A 16,077-nucleotide genomic window follows, 5' to 3' on the forward strand; every position below is an offset into this window, starting at 1 on the left:
ATTTGAGTTACAAATATTTGCTTAAAAATATATATATTCAAAGATTTGCACGAATTTTTTCGAAAAAATTGCAGATCTACACGAGTGCCGCGCTACGAGCTTGTATATCTGCTATTTTTGAATAGCCAAAGAAATCTAAAAATGACACACAGATGCGCTCCCGGTCTCAATGGGTTAAACCATATTGATTGTTATGATTAAAGTTGCATGTATAGTGTGCTATATTTCTGTATAGCATAATAGATAGTACTAGTGTTCTACGTCTGTGGAGCCACATAACTGTTATGGTCTCTCCCAAGTCACTGAACGCACAGCTGCCAACATGGCACGCATGCACAGCTCAACTTTTCCTCCCTGTACTGTATGTTGCGCTGCAGTAATCTGATCCCAGGTCGGTCTAATCATCACACAGCACTTATTTTCTTTCTTCTCTACTGATCAGTGCTGAGTACATGTCTTCTCAGATCCACTCAGGTGTTAACCCATTAAGGCCTGAGGTTCCGATTCTACAAAATGTCTTGAAATGTCTGAAAAAACGTATGTTGCTATGTCAGTGGTTCTGAAACTTTTTCATGTCGAGGACCCCAAAATGATATGTATTTGGCCGCGGACGCCGATCTCAAAATATGTTGTTCCAGGGACCCCCCAGAAGCAAAGATTTGAGTTACAAATGTTCGCTTTAAAAATATATATTCAAAGATTTGCACAAATCTTCGCGACTTTTTCTAAAATAGCAGATATAGAATATAATATGAAACCACCCGGACCCGAATCTGTGTACCACCAGTAATACCAAGAGTAGAAAAGTCTAACCGTATTTAACAGGGAAACAAAATCCAAATGTGTTTCATTTAACAAATGAAACACATTTTGAAATGGCAAAATTCATCAGCAGAACGAGAACGAGGCCGTCACCATTGTCATTGAGTCCTGAGATCATTATCATTTTGAGAGAGGGTGAGAGAGATTGAAATGGAGTGATAGATTCAGGCAAAAAGCGAGAGAGAGAGAAATGGAGAAAGCAATCTCAATTACTGAAGACAGAGCGAGAAAATCCTCAAATGAATTGCTCTGCCTCGACCTTACACACACACACACACCCAACACACACACACACACACACACACACACACACACACACACACACACACACACACACACACACACACACACAGTGCCGCCTAATTAGGTGAGAGTTAAATATTGAAATATTGAATTAGGTTTGGTCAGGGAGAATTATTATATTTCATTTATCTTGTCTGTGTGTGTCTGTGAGAGAGAGAGAGAGAGAGAGAGAGAGAGAGGGAGAGAGAGAGTGAGAGCGAGAACCAGATTAGTTTCATGTTATTAGTGAACACTGCAGGCTAACACACACACACACACACACACACATATATATTGAGACTTCTGTATCACGCTGAGGAAGGCTTGACGCGTCCGTGTATGCAGTGACTGTCCATGCGCAATGAATTAAAAGTACCAGAAGGACTTCGGAGAGGCTGGCTATTACTTTCTTACTGTGAATCTACGTGATCCGCTCACCAGGCAAACTGCATCATATACAGACTGAGAGTGCTCGTTTTTTTTGTTTTCTTCTGTATCTGTCTGTCTGTGTCTCTTTTCCTCATCCGCCGATACGGCCAACTTCACCTGCACATCCCCTGATCCTTGGGGTCCCCTGCGATACGCACGGCCAGGGCCGGCCCTGGGGTTTTCGTGGCCCTAAGCAAGATTTTTTTGGCCCCCTAAACACCCCCATTATAAAATCATTTGTATTGAATATTAAAATAAAAACGTTAGTTGTTGGATAGGAGATACATTACATAATTACAATATGAAAGTAAATTAAAAAAATAAAAAATAAAATAAATAAACTATTTTTTTTGTTGATGTGGCCCCCCGTAGTGGTTGTGGTCCTAAGCGACTGCTTATATTGCTTATAGCAGCGGCCGGCCCTGCGCACGGCAGGGTTGAACTCGGATTGGTTGGATGATCCGAGTTGTGGAGTTATGTGGTGGGGGGGGGGGGGGGGGGACATACACACACACACAGAGATACTGTGCTTAGGCCTGTCACGATTACACATTTAAGTTGACAATTAAGTGACACTCAAATAATTGCGATTAACGATTTAATTGTGAAGCCTTGAGACATATGAAGCCTTTTATAGGATTCGTTAGCAAAAATTCCACGTGGCAGATTATGACAAATAACTGAAACATTCATAGAAATGAATGACAGATTTAATATTTTTTATACATGTATAACTCTTTCAGTGCCATGCTTATTTATGGAATTTTGGTTCTGAGTGCCACAACCAAAATTAATTGTAAAAAAAAAGTGCTTATGAGCCGAGATACAGCCTTTTTTAGTAAGTAGTTAAACAAAGAGTGAATGGAGCAGCAAATCTTCAAATCATCATATCTTGGGTTCTGAGTCTGTCTGTCTGTCTGTCTGTCTGTAGGTATCGTTAGTATCGGTTCCACCAGTAGAACCAGGTGGTCCAGTGGTGAGGCTGGTAGAGCTATGTTCCTCCACCCAGACATGTATACCTGGAACCTGTAAGTACCACAACACGCACACACTCACGCAAGCGCACACACACACACACACACACACACACACACACACACACACACACACACACACACACACACACACACACACACACACACAGACACACACACACACAGACACACACACAGCTGAACTTGTGCCAAAGAAATACAGTGACCAAATATTTGATCGCAGTTTATCAAACTACAATGTCTAGTGTGTGTGTGTGTGTGTGTCATGTGTTCTCTACCCACTGCAGCAGTGCGTCTCAAACTTGTTCATGTTAAGGACCCCCTAATTGACACATATTAGCCTGCGGACCCCCATTTGATAAGATGTGCTAGGGACCCCCCATAAGAGAAGATTTTTTAAATTTCAAGGGGCCACAGTTTATATGCATTAGGCCAAGGACCCCCATTTGATACAATTTTTTATCTCCGGGACCCCCCAATCTACACTGAAGTATCATCAGTGTTATTTTAACCCTTTGAGACCGGGAACACATCTGTGTCATTTTAGATTTCTTTGGCTATTGAAAAATAGCTATGAGCTTGTAGATCTGTAAAAAAAAAATCAATCGTGAAAATTAGTGCAAATCTTTGAATATATATATATATATTTTTTTTTAAAGCGAACATTTGTAACTCCAATCTTTGCTGCTGAGGGTCCCTGGAACAACATATTCTATATCAGTGGTTCTAAAACTTTTTCATGTCAAGGACCTCCCAAAATGATAGGTATTTGACCGCGGACCCCCCCCTTCTCTAAATATTTTGTTCCAGGGACCCCCAGACTCAAAGATTTGAGTTAAAAATGTTGTTCAAAAAATATATACGTTTTCAAAGATTTGCGCAAATGTTCACGATTTTTCAAAAATAGCAGATCTACAAGCTCGTAGCGTGGCACTCGGTGCCGCGCTGTAAGCTTGTAGATCTGCTATTTTTGAATAGCCAAAGTATAAAATAATGAAGTGGTTAAAATCTAAAATGACAGATGCTCTGAGAGTGTACGTTCCATTTGCACGCTCTCAGAGTTACAGACGCATACGGGTCCATTTGGTTCTATCAATAATGTGGCTGGGGACCACCTGGATTCCCCTCAAGGACCCCTGGGGGTCCCCGGACCCCACTTTGAGAACCACTGCACTACACACTACACAATACGACACAACAGCAGCAGTAATCATTAAAAAAGTTAACTTTTAAATCTGCAGAAGCCCAGGATGACATATTAACCCATTAAGGCCTGGAACGCATCTGTGTCACTTTAGATTTCTTTGGCTATTCAAAAATAGCAGATCTACAAGCTCATAGCGCGGCACCGAGTGCCGCGCTATGAGCTTGTAGATCTGCTATTTTTGAAAAATCGTGAATTTTTTGGGGGGAATTTTTTTCAAAAAACTGTATTTAGAAAAACATTTTTGAATCGGCCTCAGGCCTTAATGGGTTAACATACGTTAACGCTAATAACAAACATATTTCACCTATATTAGCGTGAGATGTTCCCTTTTAAATTAGGGGAGTGAGAAATCGTATGAAGAATTAGCGTAAAACTCCTCCTCTGTCCTTGAGGTGAAAAACAACAGAACTGATTAATCAACCACCTATGGCAGGAAATGAACGGATCATTTGTAACCCGCAAAGCAGGCAAGAAAAGATGATCGCTGATAAATGATGTACACGATATCATCTTCTTCTGGAGTAAGTAAGGGAAGAGGGACAGCAAGCTAGAGAGCAGGAAGAGAGAGAACGATGAAGGGTAAATGTGACTGTGTGTGTGTGTGTGTGTGTGTGTGTGTGTGTTCCGCTTGTCAGATCCACATCATCAGGATGCCACAGTACAGTATGATTGGTTACTCAACTATCAGGCCAGAACGACTTTTAAGACAAAACACTAACCCTATTCATCTCAATACACACACACACACACACACACACACACACACACACACACACACACACACACACACACACACACACACACACACACACACACACACACACACACACACACACACACACACAGCAGAAGCATTGGCTTTGTCCTTAAATTCCATCCTTTGGTGATTGCTCTTGACTTAAATGTGATTGCACTTGACTTACACACACACACACACACACACACACACACACACACACACACACACACACACACACACACACACACACACACACACACACACACACACACACACACACACACACACACACACCCACACACACACACACACCATTGGGCAAAGATAATGATGAACTCTGTTTGTTTGGAAGGATGGCTAGACGGATGGATGAATGGATAGATAGACTTAAGCAATAATACATGAGAGCCAGAGCTATCTGTGAGATATTGGCTCTGATGTGCTAGGGTCGCACTTCAGTGCAAGTGTCACCATAATAGCACGACCTTTAGTGCATTATTGCCATTATAACACAGTTTCATAACCTTGCGTGTATTATTGCCATTATAACACAGTTTCATTCATATGTTTATTGATATTTATTTGTTACTGCAGCCTATCAGGAGATGTTGGCACTCTTTAGATCCTGGCTTTTCAGCCAATCATTTTGGGAGATGATTGTGGTATAAAGTTAGATAGATCTATCTCTGTTTTTGTTGTATTTATTGCAACTAAATAGATTCATTTAATCTTTTATTCCGTCAGATCTAGTCCACCTCACCTGTCAATCAGTTGGCTCCGCCTACCAAGACCTGTTGCCTGTGGTTACCAGACTATTCCAAACACCAGAGTCCCAAGATCAAGGTAAGCATACGTGTACACACACACACACACACACACACACACACACACACACACACACACACACACACACACACACACACACACACACACACACACACACACTCGTGCGTGCTCACACACACACACACACACACACACACACACACACACACACACACACGTGCGTGCTCTCACACACACACACACACACACACACACACACACACACACACACACACACACACACACACACACACACACACACACACACACACACACACACACACACACACACACACACACACACGTGCGTGCTCACACACACACACACACACACACACACACACACACACACACACACACACACACACACACACACACACACACACACACACACACATTCAATTAATTTCTAACAACTATATTAACCCTACTTGGGATATTACAATTTCAATTGTTCCTCACTTCAAGACTTGGTGAACTTACTGGCGTATTACATATGGAGACAATTTGATATGACATGATTTATTTTCTAGCAGTGTAACTCATTGTAATGACTATCACTGTTTTGAAACTATGCCGTGTTTTTATTTTCTTTTTCGTATTTTTCGTATTTTTTTATTAGTACTACATCGTTCTCTCTCTCCCTCTCTCTCTCTGCACTCTCGCTCATTCTGATGAATGAATAAACGATCTCTCCATCCAGGTGACTTTCTTTCTGACCCTGTTCCGCACCAGCACTCAACCCTCCATCTCTACCTTCTTCTCTCCTTCCCTCGCTCCTTTCCTCCCTTTCCTTTCTTTCTCTGTCTGTAGAACTATTATCTTTATTCCCCGACACTGTCTGTAATTATAATGTGAACGACCTCCGAGATGATGTGCTGTGCAACACGCGCACACTTGCGGGTTTGACTCCCGTTCCCGATGACCTTTGCTGTGTGTCACCCATTTCTCTCTCCCATTTCCTGTCAGTCTTCTGTAAACTATCAATAAAGGCAGAAAAAGCCCCCCCCCCCCAAAAAAAAAGCTCAAGCATGAATTCAACGCCAGACATTTCTTTTTTTTCTTTAGTTTTTTCACACAGAACCAGGAGATAACGTGATCCAAAGATTTACTGCTCCATTCACTTCCTGGTTAACTTATTACTTAAAAATCCTGTATCTCGGCTCCTGTGTTTTCTTGCCGAAACATGCTATTTTTAACGGCGTATAACAAGCGAACGGGAGGTCGCGATGACATTTTTTTGGGGGGGGGGGGGAAGCATAGTGAAACCCTCAGTGATTAGCAACCATCAGGCGATCGATCGTACTGGAGATAAATATTCTGTGACTACTTGAAAAGGTAAGAAAATCGAAAAATCGCTGGCAAACTGGGCCTTATTTAGTTGTATACTCTGGCAGTTGAAGAGCTAATACTCCCTTTGTCTCTATGCTTTGTTTTAGAAACGGGCCATGGCGTGCGCATTTATTATTAACCCATTGAGGCCTAAGGTTCCGATTCTGTAATATGTCTTCTAAATCCCAATGGTATTCTGAAAAAACGTATGTTCAGTGGTGCGCAAACTTTTTCATGTCAATGACCCCCAAAATGTATATGTATTTGGCCGCGGACCCCCATCTCAAAATATTTTGTCCCAGGGACCCCCAGAAGCAAAGATTTGAGTTACAAATGTTCGCTTTAAAACAATATATATTCAAAGCTTTGCACACATTTTCATACTTTTTCAAAAATAGCAGATCTACAAGTAGATCTGCTATTTTTGAATAGCCAAAGTGTAAAATAATGCTTTTTTTTTGTTGCTCAAATCAAAAAGTGACACAGATGCGTTCCAGGTCTTAATGGCTTAATTTGTTTTAACCATGATGAAATGAAATGAAAATATTCAATGGAACCTTTTCCCAACAGAGGGACACAGCAGTGTTCATGGCACTGCAACACCGTGTGGACATTCAAGCTGCCTGCTTTGGTGGACGTGCTCTACTGAGCTAATCTTTCTAGCAGTTATTAAAATAACCAAATGAGCCAAATATTAGAATAATAGCTAAAAGTGGAGTTTGATTGATTGAATACTTTATTTAGAAGTCTGCCAATTTTGAAACCAAAAGCCAATGGCTTGTTTCAATTGGGGTCCTTTTGTACTCAATTCATAGTGACATTAAGTATGTGAAATGGTAACCAGTGATCATGTATACACTTTTTAGTAGGGGTGGGACGATATCTCACGATACGATATCTGTGGCGATATTAGGCCCTCGATAACAATAATATCACGATATTCGATATATTGCGATAACACGATATATTGCATGACATTTTACCAACGATATATCACGATAGTCCTTGTATTCAATTCATAAACACATAGAATAGCACCAAACAGTTCAAAATCATCATTACACAAATACAGAGTCGGAAAAACAAAGTGTCACAACATTTTTATATAGATATTTTCCGGCAGTATACCGATTATTTATCGCGGGAGAAAGTATCGATATGTCGTCCCACCCCTACTTTTTAGTGTTTGGTTCATGTGTTATAGTGTGTAGAACGTACGTAGAATGGAAGTTTTCGTGTCTTTGTAGAGTCATGCTTAATTTGTACGTCAATGTTGCGGCGCGTTTTGAGATTGTAGATCAGCTATGAAGAAAGAAGGCACTGGAGCAAACTCGGACAATTGAAGCCTTTCTTTTATTAACAGGGTGCAGGCAAATAAACAATGTCAATACATCTACGTCAGGTCCTGCCGAAGATGTTTGCTGAGTTTGCTCCGGTGCCTTCTTTCTTCATGCCTTACCTGAGATCCTCCACACACAGGCCTGAGGCCGCGGTGGTGGAACCTCCCATCGTTCTTTGTAGATCAGCTATTCTCAACAGCTATGTTAGGCAAACGACACCGTGGTACGACTAAGTATTTAAATCAGTCTTTAGGTGACATTTTAGATGACCTGGCCGACTAATGAGCTCTCTACATGACGTGTTAGAGAGAGAGAGAGAGAGAGAGAGACATGGAAACAAAAGGAATGAAGAGCAACATTCAAACCTTTTAGTGTGTTCTCGGGCGGTTCTCTCTCTCTCTCTCTCTCTCTCTCTGCATGTGTGAACCACCCAGAGTGCAGCTGTATGCTAATCTGACATTTGTCACATCTGTGTGACACTCCTGAGTGTGTTTTTGACTGACATTTTAAAAACTGCATTCGTCTTGCTACACCTCTCCTCCTCTCCTATATTTTCTTCTCTTCCCTCCCTCCACGTATTCTCCTCTCTTCTCCCTCCTGTCCTCCTCTTCTCTCTCTCTCTTCACACCCCTCCTCCACGCTTCTCTTCACATCATTCTTTACTTCTCCTCCGCTCCCCTTACCTTCATCTCTCCTCTCCATTTCTATCTTCCCTTCTCTTCTCTTCTTTTCTCTTCTCACCCCCCTCTCTCTCTCTCTTCTGCTATCCCAAACAATGTTCCAGTTAAACTTACCTGTATTCTAATTGACATTTGACTAATGGCCACTTTGACATTTCACAACTGACACCTCTCTCTTCCGCTCTCCCTCCCTCTCTCTCTCTCTCTGTTCCTTTTTTCCTTATGCTTTTTAAAGGGTAATATTAGACAGAGTATTAACAGACTTGTAAACCTCTCTCTCTCTCTCTCCCTCCCCCCTTTCTTGCCATCAGAGACATAGCTAGCATGCTGGGGAGCTAAGCTCACTAAAATGTCAAATTGACACGGACAAATGGAAGCCTGGGAGGGACAAACGGAGCAGTGTCTTGAAACATAAGAAATATTTTTTGTTTTCTATATTTTTTTAATAGTGTTGCTGTCTGACTTTGATTGTATTTCTGTTATCTGTGTGCACGTGCGTGTGTGTGTGCGTGTGCGTGTGCGTGTGTGTGTGCGTGTGCCTGCGTGTGTCTAGAGGGCCGTCCTTCTGTCCTGTGGTGCATGTACTTCAACATGGCTGACAGCTCAGCGGTGGAGGCAGCGAGCTACGACCTTCCCTCCAACGTGCACGTCTGCTCCGGGCCGGACGCCTCCCTGGGACACCAGCACCCCATCGCCCTGGTCAGAGTTACACCTAGTCTAACCCACTGTCTCTAAGGACTTTTTGGACACTTTACTCAACCACTTAAACCCAGTGGTGGAAAGTAACTAAGTACATTTACTTAAGTACTGTACTTAAGTTCAATTTTGAGTATTTCCAATTTCCAATACTTTTACTTCTACTCCACTACATCTCAGAGGCAAATATTGTACTTTTACTCCACTACAATTATTAGAAAACTTTAGTTCATTAGTTACTTTGTAGATTTAGATTATTATTACAAAACATACATTACCACTTCAGCCCCTATATTTCGGCCATTTGAAAATAGCAGATCTACAAGCTCACTGTGAGATTGTGAGCTTGTCATATTATGGCTCTGAACCCATAATATGACTAGAATGAATCTGAACCCATGACATGATGGGCATGTATGAACAGGGCCGTAGGAGACGGGGGGGACGGGGGGGACTCGTCCCCCGCGGGCCGCGGAGCGGCCTCGCGTGGGCCGCGAACCGGTATTTGGGCCGCGAGGCCACGGGGAAAAAGAGGAGGAAAAAAAAGCCTCAAATGAGGCCGGCACTAGGACCCCGCGGCCGCTGCCTGGAAGGGAGGGCTGCTGGCTGCTGCTGTGAGCTGCTTGAAGGTGGAAGAGCGGCACAATCACATTTATTACTAGCTGCCAGAGTTATTTCAGATTTTTAGCTGTTGGCTGCCAGAGATTTTTAATTGAAAAACAAAAAGTACTCAGGAGCCGAGATACAGAATTTTTAAGTTTTAAGTTAACAAGGAAGTGGATAGGAGTCTAGATCTTCAACTAATCATATCTCCTAGGTCTTAGGGTCAAATTTAATTATTATTATTTTTTTTCCAATAGAACGCATTTATGCGTTATTGGCAGGCAAGTGATGTATTCAATAGAACGCATATATGCGTTATTGGCAGTAAATGAGTTAAGAGTTATAAAAAGAAATAACCGCAAATAACCACCCAAAACTTGGAAATATCCGCCCAGAACCGCAAAAATCGCGCGCGCGAGGATGGGGGTGCGCACGCGCGCTGCGCGCGCGCGGCCACGACTTCGTGGGCCGGTACAAATATGTCCCCCCCAACTGGGAATAGCTTCCGACGGCGCTGTGTATGAACCCTTGTGGCATTTGTAATACTAAAAGGCTGACTTATATTAGAGAATCACTTCTCATCTCTCTCTCTCTCTCTCTCTCTCTCTCTCTCTCTCTCTCTCTCTCTCTCTCTCTCTCTCTCTCTCTCCAGGCGGAGTCCATCTTCCAGAAGATTCTTCCAGAGGAGGAGTTCTGTCCTCCGGCTCCCAACCCCGAAGACATCATTTATGACGGAGACAACTCCTCCTCCTCACCGGGACAGGAGGAGGTGGAGAGACAGGGAGAGGGGGAGAGGGAAGAGCAGAAAGAGGGAGAGGAGGAGGACGACAGGGAGCGGGAGAACGCGGGAGAGGAGGTGAAAGATGGAGAGGAGAAAGAGGGAGGGGAGGAGAGGGAGCAGGAGAAGGCGGGAGATGAGGAGAAAGAGGGAGAGGAGAGGGAAGAAGAGAAAGACGGAGGGGAGGAGAAAGGGAGAGAGGAGGATAAGGAGGAGAGAGAGGAGGAGCAGGGGGAAGAGATTCAAGAGGAGCCTCCGGTGGAGGAGTGACCCCAAACACGCACGCACGCACACACACACACACACACACACACACACACACACACACACACACACACACACACACACACACACACGTCTGTAAAACTATAGACACCAAACTCAGTTGCAGGGAATTGTGGGTAAGCTGTCTGGAGTTGTTAGACTGTCTGAACGATCATCATGTCGGCTGTTATTTATTCTGGTTGTATTCATGTACTGTATACTTTATTGTTGTCGTTGTTGTTTTTGCCAAATGGTTTTGTGCTACAAGCCTCAACTCATCTGCTAGAGAATCTCCTAAATGATGTCTCTAATATTTCCACTGGGGGTCGTGTTTTATTTAATATTGTTTCATTTAGCCCATTTAGACCGGGAAAGTATCTGTAATTTTTAAGATTTCTTTGGGCTATTCAAAAATAGCAGATCTACAAGCTCCTAAGTGCCGCACTACGAGCTTGTAGATCTGCTATTTTTGGAAAATCTTGAACATTTTGTGCAAATCTTTGAAAATATATCATTTTTACAAAAAGAAAAAAACGTTATGTTGCGAGTGGTTCTCAAATGTCAAGGACCACCTAAAATAGTCACGGACCTCCATCTCCAAATATTTTGTTCGCTGTAAAAATCTATTATATATATATTCAAAGATTTGCAAAAATGTTCAAGATTTTTTTCAAAAATAGCAGATCTACAAGCTCATATCGCGGCACTCGGTGCTTGTAGATCTTGTAGATCTGCTATTTTTGAATAGCCAAAGAAATCTGAAAATGACACAGATGTGTTCCCGGTCTTGGTGGGTTAATATTGTTTGATTTAAGAGAAATGACTTACTGTGACTTTCCAGTCATTGTATTTTGTCTCATTGCCTTTTTTGTTTTAAATGTATTTATAACAAATGCAGCCAATTATATATTTTCTGACATGTGCGTGCAGTGGCTGAGTGAGTGAGTGAGTGAGTGTGTGTGTGTGTGTGTGTGTGTGTGTGCATGGTGTGTGTGAGTTTCTAACTGAACTGTGGCCTTTCTATTTCTGTGTTTCTATTTTGCTTCTATTATTTTGTCACTGTGTATAAATAAATGTCACGGTTGTCGGGGCGATGAACAGCAGACAGACGCATGTCCCCCAGGAGCCTGTCATAGACTCTCTGTACAGTTACATACTCTACTGTGCTTCTACTCTAAACCATAAAAGTATAAATCCATAAATAAAGCTTCAGCACAAACTAGTACTGTATTTGGCTTTCTTTTTATTGACTGGGTTCTCCTGGAAATATAATCTAGTAGTCTTGAATTGTGTTTCACATGTACTGACTTCAGGAATTCAGTGTGCTAAAATCAGTGGTGAAAAGTAACTAAGTACATTTAATCAAGTACTGTACTTGAGTACACTTTTGAGGTATTTTTACTTTCTTCAGTATTTCAAATTTTCAATACTTTTACTTCTACTCCACTACATCTCAGAGACAAACGTTGCACTTTTACTCCACTACAATTATTTGACAGCTTCAGTTACTAGTTACTTTGCAGATTTAGATTATTATCACAAAACATACATACCCACTTCAGCCCTATATATATTTCAGCCATTTGAAAATAGCCGATCTACAAGCTCACAATGCGTCGGAACTTGTAGATCGGCTATTTTCAAAAGATTTTTATACATTTTATACATGTGAAACAGGACATTCTGCACAATGAGTACTTTAAGTAGATTTTGATACCGATACTTTTGTACTTTTACTCAAGTACATTTTGAATACTGGAATTTTACAGAATGAGAGTAAGTGCTTTTTTCCCCCACCACTGGCTAAAATATATTATATATTATTAATATATATAAACAATAGAATATTTGTTATTCCTTCCTGAGCAAAACGAGACCAAACTGTGTTTCGTTTCCCCCACTGGCACCTTGTCATGTGACCCCATGCTGAGACCCACTGTCCTGGAGCTAAAGTAGCGCACTACCCACAATCCTCCTGGGCAACCAGAGTGGCATGATGGGAGAAAAAGGGTACCAAGTGCCCAGAGATACACACCGTGTGGAGGTATGACGCGCACACACACACACACACACACACACACACACACACACACACACGTGCGCGCACACACACACAGTGAATGAAGCACGTCCCTGATCAGCGTGGTTAATACAAAGAGGGTGTGTGTGTTTGTTAGTAGTGTTAGTGCTTGTATTAACTATACTTGTGAGTACCGAATGTCCCCACAAGTATATTATAATTTGAGAAATGGACGTTGCAAGGACAATTTTCCCGATCCTCACAAGATAAATGTGTTTGTTGGTTAAAAATGTTTTTTAGAGTTTCGTTTTTACAATTAACCAACCAGTTACACATTTCTTAACGGTCTCCGGTTATTGAGACCTGGAACGCATCTGTGTCACTTTAGATTTCTTTGGCTATTCAAAAATAGCAGATATACAAGCTCATAGCGCAGCACCGAGTGCAGCGCTATGAGCTTGTAGATCTGCTATTTTGAAAAATCGTGAAAATGTTTTTTTTATATTTTTTTCCAAAAAACTGTTAGGATTTAGAAAATCTTTAGATGCGGCCTCAGTTCTTAATGGGTTAAACTATGCACTTGTTGTTTTTTTGTGTAATTTGTACAATTGTGGCCCCCTGCCTAATCTAGTTGAATTACCCCCCTGGGCTAAATGATGTAAATGATCCCTATAATGCTGAACCTGTCACTCAGAGAGCTCCTCCACGCAGTCAGACGCCTACAGACAACATACAGCACCAAATCACATTTACTACCGTGAAATGACAGTAAATACCATGGAACACCGTCTACCTGGGACACCTGAACACACACACACACACACACACACACACACGTATTATTATACTTGTGAGGACATCAACTATTTTAGGACGGCGATTTCATGAATGCCTTTTTTTTAATTGTAGATCTGCTATTTACTGCATGCAACACTAGCATTCAATCAAGTATACATGAGATTTCAGATGCATGCCTAAAATAGCCGATCTGCAAGCTCACAACGCGTCATACTGAGCTTGTAGATCTGCTGTTGTCAGTGCACAATACTGGCACACAAACCGAGTATAATCAGGCATAACTCCGACCCCAACCCCAAAATCAAACCTCTAAATGCCTAACCCTAATCCTAACCCCAACCTGAAGCTCTTCTTAATCCATTACAGTAACGCATCGGTGTCATTTTAAGATTTCTTTGGCGAAAGAGAACTCAAAAATAGCAGATCTACAAGCTCATAGCACTATGAGCTAGTATATCTGCATTTCTTTTGAAAAATCGTGAACAGTTGTGCAAATCTTTGAATATACATATATTTTTAAAGCCAACATTGTTAAAAAATATGTTTTCCAGGGACCCGACCAGATAAGATTTGAGTTACAAATGTTCGCTTTAAAAAGTATAAATTCAAAGATTTGCATAAATGTTCACGATTTGTCAAAAGAATAGCAGAACTACAAGCTCATAGCTATGAGCTTGTGGATCTGCAATTTTTTTAATAGCTAAAGAAATCTAAAAATGACACAGATGCGTTCCCGGTCTAAATGGGTTAACCCATTAAGACCTGAGGCCGACTAAATCAGTGTTTCTCAAACTTTTTCGTAATTAAAAATTAATTAAAACATTTTCAAACGCTCTAACGTTTTTTTTTTAATGTTCAAAAATATTAGATGTACAAGCTCTAAAAAAAAATCTTAGTTTTGGTTAACGGTTATGTTCAAAATTGTCATCCTGTACAACCAACCATCCAAGATTATTATAATTTTTTGGAGTATGGAATGTGTTCCAGGGCCACAAGAAAACTCACCGTGGTCCACCAGTTGAATATCATTGATTTAACCCCTGCAGATACCCATTTGAAATGTATTTCACGTTGCCTACATTTATCAATATAATATAACAATACAGCATAATATACAGAATATGCATTTAGGCTACTGCACAAATATACCAATATATTATATACAAATATTTGTGTGTATATTTTGTAATGGATTGTTACCTTGGCAAATAATTATTAATTATTTAACATTATCTGAGAGCTCTAATTGTATTTTACATTTTATGGAAGATCAAAATCTACTAACTGTCTCTGTTGAACTACATTTCTTTGTTCTCAATGAGAATTTGGCTAATATTGTACAACCTTGATCAAGTCCTGTATTAACCTGTACTGTACTGGATCTGTAATTCCCACCGACACTTGTGTGTTTATTTCCCATGTTTCATCATCGCCCACATTGGAATTAAAAAGTGCAATGTTCAACAAAATATAAAACACATCTAAATGTAGAATGCAACAGAGTTGGCTATCAGATAAAACATTTTAAAAAATGACTGGAAACACATAATAAAGAATGAATAGAGTATCTTGTGTCTTTAGATTCATTGTAAGATCTGTATAGCGCTTGAAATGAGGGTATTTTGGAAGTGGTTTGAGGAGCATTTAATGGCATCATGTCTTTAAATATAAATGTAGTTCATGGTGTACAGTAGTTCATATAGTTACAAGTGTTATAGTGACATCTTGTGGCCTGTAGGCCTATACAGTGGGTTAGTGTTTTTTTTTTTCATTTCTCAAAATGTCAGTAATAATAGTAGGGATAATACCCTAAAACCCTTTTCAGGCTGTGACCCCCTCAAAATAATCATATTTGAACTGGGGACACCCCCCCCACACACACACACACACACACACACACACACACACACACACACACACACACACACACACACACACACACACACACACCCTGATAAGCACTTGGAATGTAGGAGTTGAGGCTTTACATTTAGGTTGACTCTGTTCCACAGATAAATATTGTGAAAATAGCCGATCTACAAGCTCACAACGCCTCGCAACGCAAGGCGTTGTGAGCTTGTATATTATGTTTGGCCAGTTTTTATAGTAGAGTTTGTTCACTCTGTGGATTACTCTTGATGCAGTAATGGTCTTTTTTCATTGAATTTCATTGAATTTCTTATCTTTTTTTGTCAGGGATTAAAAAGGTCTTAAAAGTCCTTACATTGTCACTTTACTGTCTTCTGGGGGAGTCCCTCGCCCGAATA

The 16,077-nt window shown here is 41.0% G+C and overlaps 1 protein-coding gene across 1 annotated transcript in view; it reads left to right on the forward strand.

The window, feature by feature from the left end:
- Nucleotides 1-12,206, forward strand: part of LOC308090535 (rab proteins geranylgeranyltransferase component A 1-like) — a 49,693-nt gene extending 37,487 nt beyond the window's left edge. The window contains exons 14-17 of the mRNA XM_080435748.1: nucleotides 2,465-2,561; nucleotides 5,219-5,317; nucleotides 9,205-9,350; nucleotides 10,603-12,206. Coding sequence (XP_080291874.1) covers nucleotides 2,465-2,561; nucleotides 5,219-5,317; nucleotides 9,205-9,350; nucleotides 10,603-10,998 — 738 coding nt within the window. The 3' untranslated portion in view covers nucleotides 10,999-12,206. The remainder of the gene's footprint in view (nucleotides 1-2,464; nucleotides 2,562-5,218; nucleotides 5,318-9,204; nucleotides 9,351-10,602) is intronic.
- The last annotated feature ends 3,871 nt before the right edge of the window (nucleotides 12,207-16,077 follow it).

The sequence above is a fragment of the Gymnoscopelus braueri genome (assembly GCF_963280865.1).
Source record: "Gymnoscopelus braueri genome assembly, chromosome: 8".
NCBI classification, from domain to species: domain Eukaryota; kingdom Metazoa; phylum Chordata; class Actinopteri; order Myctophiformes; family Myctophidae; genus Gymnoscopelus; species Gymnoscopelus braueri.